A 9,704-nucleotide genomic window follows, 5' to 3' on the forward strand; every position below is an offset into this window, starting at 1 on the left:
TGAGGCTGTGGTGACCATGACTTGTGCCACTACATTCTAGCCTGGGCAACAGAGTGAAACTCTAACTCAAAAAAAATTAGTAGTACTTAACTTGTATTACTAAATGATTTATTTGCTCTCATCTCTGATCCTCAAAATTGCTTGTTTGTAGACACCAAAGATAGATACTCTTAATAACTGTCAGGGTTAAGAAGTTCATTTTTATAACCCGATATGAGAAATTTTTAAAATAAACCACCAATCAAGCTTATACTTGAGAGAATGATTATTTATTATTTTATTAATGTTTTTGAGTTGGGAGGGTCTCACTCTGTTGCCCAAGCTGGAGTGCAGTGGTGCAATTAAGGATCACCACAGCCTCAACCTCTTGGGCTCAGGTGATCTTTCTGCCTCAGCCTCCTGAGTAGCTGGGTCTACAAGCACATACCACTACACATGGCTAATTAAAAAATTTTTTTTGAGCCGGGCTCGGTGGCTCAGCCTGTAATCCCGTGCCTTTGGGAGGCTGAGGTGAGTGGATTGCCTGAGCCTGCGGGTTCGAGACCCGCCTGGGCAGGCGAGACCTCATCTCTACAATAAAATCAAAAAGAAAATTAGCCGGGCGTGGTAGCGCACGCCTGTAATTCCGGCTACTCGGAAGGCTGAGGCGGAAGGATCGCCGGAGCCCAGCAGGTCGAGGCTGTGGTGACTGGGAGCAGCCACTGCACTCCAATCTGGGCGACAGAGTGAGACTCCATCTCAAAAAAAAAAAATTTTTTTTTTTTGTATAGATGACATATTGCTATGTTACTAAGACTGTTCTTGAATTCCTGGGCTCCAGCAACCTTCCTGTCTTAGCTTCCCTAAGTGCTGGGATTACAGGCGTGAGCCATTGTGCCCTGTCCTCATTTATTATTTTAAATAGACCAGAACTGTGATTGCAAGAGACAAGATAAATTTTAGGGTATTTCCTTAAGTGTTTGATTTAGGGATTATACAGGCTAAAAAGCTTAAAATGTTTCTTAAGATCTGAGCTTAGTCTCAGGATAATGAGTAATAAACATTGACTTCTGGGCTTGCATACTGTCCAGAAGTCAATGTCTAAAAAAACTTGAGGTCCAGGTGGGGTGGCTCACACCTATAATCCCAGCACTTTGGGAGGCGGAAGTGAGAGGATTGCCTGAGCCTATGGGTTCAAGACCAGCCAGGGCAACTTGGTGAGATCTCATCTCTACAATAAATGAAAAAATTAGCTGGGCATGGTGGCGCATGCCTGTAGTTCCAGCTATTTGGAAGGCTGAGGTGGAAGGATCATTTGAGCCCAGCAGGCCGAGGCTGCAGTGGCTATGAGTGTATCACTGCCCTCTAGCCTGGGTGACAGAGTGAGACTTCAACCAAAAAAACAAAACAACTTGAGTTCCTAGCCTTTTCTTTTTCTTTTTTGACTCTGGTCAGTGTATGAATTGAATGATGTGTAGTCAAGAAATTGCAAAATGTTGTTACCTAAACAGGTGGGTTAATAAGAACTTATTATGTTGAGTGCTGGATCAGAGCACTGGATATTTCTTACCCTTCTGGCTCTCCTGTGTTTTTAAAAATTTTTTAAATAATGGAGAGTTTTAGCATTGGGTTGAGAATTGAGAGCTCATGACACTCTCTGTTTCCTTCCCTCTGATGTCAGCCTGCATTTGACCACATTTAGCCTGCAGTACACACCTCCTGTGGTGGCCTGTGTCTGCATTCATCTGGCTTGCAAGTGGTCCAACTGGGAGATCCCAGTATCAACTGACGGGAAGCACTGGTGGGAGTATGTTGACGCCACTGTGACCTTGGAACTTTTAGATGGTAAGTTTTAGAGTAAGGGACCTTGAAAAACACTTGCTCTTGATCTGTCACATATCTGGCCAGAGGTGATATGATTCAGATGAACATAGTGAGTTAGTTGAGGTTATTCTTGTTTCATTACTTCTGTCTCTCTGAGTCTTTCTTGAATGTTCTGTTTTATTTGTAGAACTGACGCATGAATTTCTACAGATTCTGGAAAAAACTCCAAACAGGCTCAAGCGCATTCGAAATTGGAGGGTAAGAATCATTGCTTGTGTAACAAAATCAGTTTCTTCTTTTGACTGCACCAGTAAATATACCAGAATTGAGCTGGGCTCGGTGGCTCAGCCTGTAATCCCGCACTTTGGGAGGCTGAGGTGAGTGGATTGCCTGAGCCCGCGGGTTCAAGACCCACCTGGGCAACTTGGCGAGACCTCATCTTTACAATAAATTAAAAAAAAAAAAAAAAAAAAAAAAATTAGCTGGGCTTGGTGGCTCAGCCTGTAATCCCGCGCCTTTGGGAGGCTGAGGTGAGTGGATGCCTGAGCCCGCGGGTTCGAGACCCGCCTGGGCAGCGAGACCTCATTTTTACAATAAATCAAAAAAAATCAGCCGGGCGTGGTAGCGCATGCCTGTAATTCCGGCTACTTGGAAGGCTGAGGCGGAAGGATCGCCGGAGTCCAGCAGGTCGAGGCTGCGGTGGCCGGGAGCGGCCACTGCACTCCAGTTTGGGCGACAGAGTGAGACTCCAATTCAAAAAAAAAAAAAAAAAAAAAAAAAAAATTAGCCGGGTGTGGTAGCGTGTGCCTGTAGTTCCAGCTACTTGGAAGGCTAAGGCGGAAGGATCGCTGGAGCCCAGCAGGTCGAGGCTGTGGTGGCTGGGTGTGGCCACTGCACTCCAGTTTGGGTGACAGAGTGAGACTCCAACTCAAAAAAAAAAAAAAAAGTTTCCCTTGTTTTCTCATAAATCCTTAACTTGATTCTCCTGAATTGAGCGGGTTGTAGAAAAGGAGTTTACCTCTTAGAAACCTAGATTTCAAAGTAGATTTGAAAGCACATATATTTTACTTTTGTATAAAAACTCACCAAAATTTCTAGAATTTGGTCATAGACTAACTACAATCATAAGTGGTCATAAGAAGGCATAGATATTTATGAATGATTTTTAGATAAGCACAGATTCTTTGTTATTACTTTGTAACACTTGTATAAATTGCTATGAATCTTAATCAAAACTTTAAAATATTCTTCTGATGGTAATGTTTATTGGTTTTCATGTTAGGGTAGCCTCCTGCTTTGTGACCTATCTAGAACTTCCAGTGTTGCAGCAAGTACAATCTCCTCATGTGTTTTAACATTTAATAAATTACCTGAAGTGAAGGGATGTTATTTGCTTCATTCTAGGCATGCCAGGCTGCCAGGAAAACAAAAGCAGATGACCGGGGAGCAGATGAAAACACTTCAGAACAGACAATCCTCAATATGATTTCCCAGAGCTCTTCAGACACGACTATTGCAGGTTTAATGAGCATGTCAACTTCTAATACCACGAGTACGGTGCCTTCCCTTCCAGTCTCTGAAGAGTCATCCAGCAACTTAACCAGTGTGGAGATGTTGCAGGGTGAGCGTTGGCTGTCCTCCCAACCTCCTTTTAAACTAGAACCTGCTCAGGGTCATCGGACTAGTGAGAATTTAGCACTTATAGGAGCTGATCATTCCTTGAAACAGGATAGTTCAAATGCATTTATTTCCCAGAAGCAGAGTAAGAGTGTGCCATCAGCTAAAGTGTCACTGAAAGAATACCGTGCAAAGCACGCAGAAGAGTTAGCTGCTCAGAAGAGACAACTGGAGAACATGGAGGCTAATGTGAAGTCACAGTATGCATATGCTGCCCAGAATCTCCTGTCTCACCATGATAGCCATTCTTCAGTCATTCTGAAAATGCCTCTAGAGGGCTCAGAAAACCCTGAGCGGTCTTTTCTGGAAAAGGGTGACAAAACAACTCTCAAAATGAGACTTCCGGTGGCAGGTGGAGATAAATCTGCCTCTTCAAAACCAGAGGAGATAAAAATGCGCATTAAAGTTCACACTGCAGGTGACAAGCACAATTCTGTAGAAGACAGTGTTACAAAGAGCCGAGAGCACAAAGAAAAGCATAAGACACACCCATCCAATCATCATCATCATCATAATCACCACTCACATAAGCACTCTCACTCACAGCTTCCAGTTGGTACTGGGAATAAACGACCAGGTGATCCAAAACACAGCAGCCAGACAAGCACCTTAGCACATAAAACTCATAACTTGTCTAGTTCTTTCTCATCTTCCAGTTCTACTCGCAAAAGGGGGCCTGCTGAAGAGACTGGAGGGGCAATGTTTGATCATCCAGCCAAGATTGCCAAGAATACTAAATCCTCTTCCATAAATTTCCCCTTTCCTCCACTTCCTACGATGGCCCAGTTGCCTGGACATAGCTCAGACACAAGTGGCCTTCCCTTTTCACAGCCCAGCTGTAAAACTCGAGTTCCTCATATGAAACTGGATAAAGGACCCAGTGGGGCCAATGGTCACAATACAACCCAGACGATAGACTATCAAGATACTGTGAATATGCTTCACTCCCTGCTCAGTGCCCAGGGTGTTCAGCCTGCTCAGCCCCCTGCATTTGAATTTGTTCATTCTTATGGTGAATATTTGAATCCGAGAGCTGGTGGAATCTCTTCCAGATCTGGCAATACAGATAAACCCCGGCCACCACCTCTGCCATCAGAACCTCCTCCACCACTTCCACCCCTTCCTAAGTAAAGAAAAAGAAGAGAAAAAAACTTCTTTAAAAAACACAAGTTTTTTTTTTTTTTTTGACTACTGATACTGGACTAAGAAAATTCCCTTATGAAATATGTCATCTTGGACTAGGGAATAAATTGATACTGAAATGTAGGTGGGAGGGTGGTAGAGGGCCTTGGTTATTATATCTGCTGCCTCACACATTTAACTATTTTCTTACAGTTTTTATTGGTATTAGAGAGGTGGGAATTGTTGAAGCTGTGAAGGATTAGGAACACTTTCTCCATTCTTGGCCTCTCCACCTTCTAATTAGGTTGATTGGAGTTGATATCTTCCCTCTTCTTACCTGAACTGAAACAGGAGGGTTTGTTTTATTGAACAATTGTGGATCCTTTTGGTGTTTAATATATCAGAAGAGAGGAAGTATTTAAACGTCAAAATCTTTTAAGAGACTTTTAAAAAATAATTTAAAGAAAGTAAGTTATCTGTTTAGTTTTTTATATAATTGGGGAGGGTATAGGGATTTTGCTGTGTGTATGAAATACATAGCAGTGACTCCTAGGAGATGGGACTGGAGGGTGGGAATGTGTGCAGGGTGGGTGGGAGGGTAAGTTTTTGGCCAAGAGTTAAAAAATAGGCTCAGGCCACTTGAAGTGTTGAGATTTTTTAGTGTGTATGTAAGTTGGGTGTGTATGTTTAAAAATCATGTTTTATCTTTCCCTCCCTGGCACTTAACCATTTTTACTTCCCAATAGTCTTCTTGAGAGAACATATTGGCCTTGGGAACATAAAGGAAGAATCATGTATTTGACATGGTATTTTTCCCTTTATGTTATAATTGTGTAGTAGCCCTCTAATTTCTAGTTTGGGCAAATGCAACCAATAACCTGACTTTTAACTCCATTATGAAAACTTCCTTTTTATGCACTTTTTTCGTTTTCATGCAGAACAGAAGTGGGGTTGAGGAGGCAGGGTTGGTGAGCAAGGCCAGCTTCTGCCCTACAGAATTGGGTGTGTCTTTTTTTCCAAGTTGGGCTTTGGGAAATTGTTCAACTGAGAGCAGTCTCAGGGTCTCTGAGGAATGGGGGATGTGCTGTATATAGCCTACCTGTCAAAGCCCAAACCTTATGGGAAGATCATTCTGGGAGAAGCTAGAGGATACTGAAAACAATGAAGTTGTGATTTGGAATTGTAGGACATTGTATCTTAAATTACATTATAAATGTAAGACTTGCTTTTTATCTGTATATCTGAAGGGAAACAGCTGCATCCTGAAGTGTTTACAGCCTATGTGTCTTGAGGTTGGAGCTTGTGGACTTAAATAGTACTGGTGCCATGAGAGTGATCAAGCCTTGCCAACAGATACTATTTAGGTTGTTCATCTTTTGTGGCTTTAGATTCTGTCTTAGACAGAGGTTCTTAATGGGATTTCTAAGAGTTCTTTAAAAAAAAACAGGTCCGGAATCCTTTTTTTATGGGGGCTTAATTTGAGATATTGGGAGTGAACATTTTTGATGAGGAAAGAAATCTTGACTGGAAAGAATTCTGAGTCAGCTGTTTAACTGAAAACCACCTAGTCACAGATCATGGGATATTCTTTGATCTTGGCATTTTTTTTTTTTCTGGAAAAGATGGTGCAAACTTGAGTTTATCTTCTTGATTTTAATGCAGATTCCTTTGTGCCACGTATTTAGGGAGGAAGTTGAGTACTTTTCATTTGGAAATCATAGGAAGACAGGAATTGTACATGTGCTGCTGCTTGCCAGGAACAGGTTGAGAAGAAAACTGAGGCAGTTGGAATTGATGATGCAGTGGCCTAATATATAAGGGAGTTTGCAGGAATGAGTAAACCTTATCTGAAGGTGAATATATGTTCTATATCTCTACATATTTAAACTGTCTAGAGTGCTGGGTAAAATAAAAGATCTCTCTGCTGACCTGTAAACGAATAATACTTCTTGACTTAGAATGCCTCTTCACTTTTATAGATGCCATCTTCCTCTTCTTGATATTTTCTGTGTTATATTGGATAAGTGATAAATGTGTGGTTGTATTTACTAAGTTTAGCCTGTTTATTTAGATTTTGTTTGGTGGAGTCTGTTTCCCTTCCTAACTTTTCCAAAAGGGAATGTGCTGTTTAGTTTGCATCTGTATCTTTGTGGAATTGATGATCACTGATTTGATTGTGAAAAATGTCTTTTCCAGCTTTTATTTATGACAGATATTTTCTAATCACATGCACTCCTTCACCACAGAGGCTTATACCCCCTTGGCCTCATAGCAGTTCTCCATAGCCATACTGTAGTTAAGTTCCTTTGAACTTGGTCAGGAGTGAACTAGAAAAAAAAATGCTTACTAGGGTCTAAAAACTGTTTTATGCTTTGTAGTCTGGCATTTGCACTAGTAGATCGTTGTTGATATAGGTCAGAGACCTTTCTATAGTATTGCCTCCTGGTACTGTCTTAAGATACTTGCTGTGTCCACTTTTAGATCTGCGTATGTCATGAACGTCCTTATGGGCTCTGCATGAAGCTGCTCCATTGTTTTTGGGTTAGCAGATGTACCTGTCAGCTAGCATGTGTTTTGTCCAAAGTCCACAAGCTTGATCAGGTTTTTAAGGGTCGTGTGGTTTCTGAGCTGTGTGTGTCTTGTCTGTCCTCACACTTTGAAAGGGTGAGAAATGGGAATTATATATTCCAAGTTTGTCTAGTAAACATGGCTTTTTCTTATAACCTAGACTGTCAAGGATAAGTGACGGTGGTAAATGGGCCTGGAGCCTATTGTGTAAAGTTCATTCCTAACATTTGCTTACCTCTTATGTTGGCAAAAACAAATACCTGTGGATTGTCCTTAGGGCTTTTAATCAGATACCTGTGTTACTGTTAGCGGAACTAAAGTGAAGCATTAAATCTAAAGCCAAATTGGTCTTCTGAAGTATCAGTTGTACTTTTTGGGTTTAGAAAATATTTAGGTGTTAGTCTAGTCTTCCACTCATGAATCAATGTGTTTCAATATCAGAGACCCTCAACTTCCTTTTTCTTTTTTAAAAATGATTTTAGTGTTTTGATTTAGTGTATATGCTACATAGTTCTGTATTGTTGGCTTCACCAGTATTGAGAGAAAAAATTTTAACTCTCCAGTTGCAAACAGTATTGATTTGGGACATAGAAATAAAATCATGGTAACATAAATGCCGGTTTTCTTAAGCCTCTGCTCCCTAATTCCCTGTATTGAAATGTATACTCCTCATACCTAGCTTCTGGACACAGGCAATTATAGAGGGGCCCGATCTATCCCAGTATGGTTGGATTTTAAACATTTGTGTTTCCGTTATTTTGGGAACTGATTAATATTTTAAATTCTTTTCTTTTGTTGATGAATTATTTTGATACTTATGCTAGTAAAGAGAGACTCTAGAACATCTTGAAGTTGGAATACAAATATTATTCTTCTAGGCTTGGGAGAATTTAAGCAGTCTATGCAACTCATCAGATGGTGAGAAATAGCCCTCTGCGGTTCCACTAAGCTTTCAGTGACTTTGATACCTCCCCAAATATCTTGAGTTGCTGCTTGTTAACACCCAGCTTTTAACTGAGTGTTTGCTCCTGATGGTTTAGTAAGTGTTCATGTTGTACCACACTGTCAAGTTTTGTCTTTTTATCCCTCTGTGGATGTGAGTTTGAAACACGCACGGTACTGTAAATCCTACCTGATCGAGTGGTCTGGAATGACAATTATTTTTTAAGGGGGAGAACTCCCCATCTTAATGTTTCTGAAGTGTGTAATAAGAACTTGGCATTGGAAAAAGGAGATAAAGAATGTTTAAAGCAGTATCTACTCTTCCTCTCTATGAGTGTGTATTCATGGTTGAATGAAAAGAAAGATTCTTGGGTTTTGTGTTGCCATGTTAAGCATGGAGAGGGATGCTTGACAGCATGCTAATTGAAGCCAGAGCAAGTATGTCCTTCATCAGGTAATCAGAAACTCTTTGAAGCTGAGGAACAAGCTGATTACTTATTGATCATAATGGAATTAATTACAAAGTGGAAGTGCTGCCTGGCTTAAGCACCCAAAGAAAATAATGCAGCAGCCTAACTTAATGTTAACTTAGTTTTCTGAATTTGAAACTGACCTTTTTCCCACCCTACTTCACATACCTAAAACTGTCCGTTTTCTTACCAAAGAGCAAAGAGGAAAAAAAAGTAAACATACCAATCTATGTCACTCAGGTACAATTTTGTGGTGAGATTTTTGTTTCTTTGTAGTGCTCTTAAGAGTCCTTTCTCAGCATATTATTCTGCCGTTGCCTCTGTCCTCCTTGGGGTGCCTCGGTTCTGGATGCTGCCCCTGGGATCTCTCTACTGCTGTTAATGTGAATGATAGGATGTAAGTGACCATTGTAGTAAGGGCTCTTTGTAAAAAAAATACAGAAAATTTAAAAAAAAATTAAAAAGGATATATACATTTTATAGTCTGGCTATCAGTTTGATATCTTGCTGTCAAGTATGTTTCTCAATCTGTATTTATCCATCCCATCAATAAATGTTAATGATAAAACACTCATCTGATTGTTGTTTATGTGTACTGTGTCTTCAAATTAGTCCTTAGTCTTTTTTTTTTTTTTTTTTTTTTTGAGTTGGGGTCTTACTCTGTCACCTAGGCGTGCAGTGGCAAGCTCACAGCTCACCACAGCCTCAAACTCAAGCAGTCCTTCCAACTCAGTCTCCCAAGTAGCTGTAACCACATAGGCACGTACCACCACACCAGGCTAATTTTTTTTACTTTTTGTAGAGATGAGGTCTCACTGTGTTGCCTAGGCTGGTTTCAAACTCCTGAGATCTAGTAGTCCTGCCTTGGCCTCCCAAAGTGCTAGGATTATAGATGTGAGTCACTGTGCCTGGCTGCTTAGTCTTTAACTGTCATTTTACAGATGGGATTTCAATATTGGTAGTAGCATATTCTTATTGTTCAAGATCTTGTGGGAATTGAGTCCGTTGGTCTATATAACTTGGTAGCATGTGTTGTAGTCAAAGGGGAAAAAAAATTCTGATTGTATTGTGGCATGAATACCTGGAAAAGTAACTTGTTCACACACACACACAAATTGTAGT

At 40.7% G+C, this 9,704-nt stretch overlaps 1 protein-coding gene across 4 annotated transcripts in view; it reads left to right on the plus strand.

Moving 5' to 3' along the window:
* Positions 1-9,156, plus strand: part of CCNT1 (cyclin T1) — a 33,699-nt gene extending 24,543 nt beyond the window's left edge. Inside the window, exons 7-9 of one of the 4 annotated variants that reach the window (XM_008070899.2) lie at positions 1,661-1,824; positions 1,991-2,061; positions 3,208-9,156. In XM_008070899.2, the coding sequence (XP_008069090.1) occupies positions 1,661-1,824; positions 1,991-2,061; positions 3,208-4,611 (1,639 nt within the window). In that variant the 3' untranslated portion in view covers positions 4,612-9,156. The remainder of the gene's footprint in view (positions 1-1,660; positions 1,825-1,990; positions 2,062-3,207) is intronic. The other 3 variants (XM_021718989.1, XM_021718990.1, XM_021718991.1) reach the window with 3 other exon arrangements.
* The last annotated feature ends 548 nt before the right edge of the window (positions 9,157-9,704 follow it).

Source organism: Carlito syrichta, unplaced genomic scaffold (genome assembly GCF_000164805.1).
Source record: "Carlito syrichta isolate Samal-C Ts95f unplaced genomic scaffold, Tarsius_syrichta-2.0.1 Scaffold314050, whole genome shotgun sequence".
Taxonomy (NCBI): domain Eukaryota; kingdom Metazoa; phylum Chordata; class Mammalia; order Primates; family Tarsiidae; genus Carlito; species Carlito syrichta.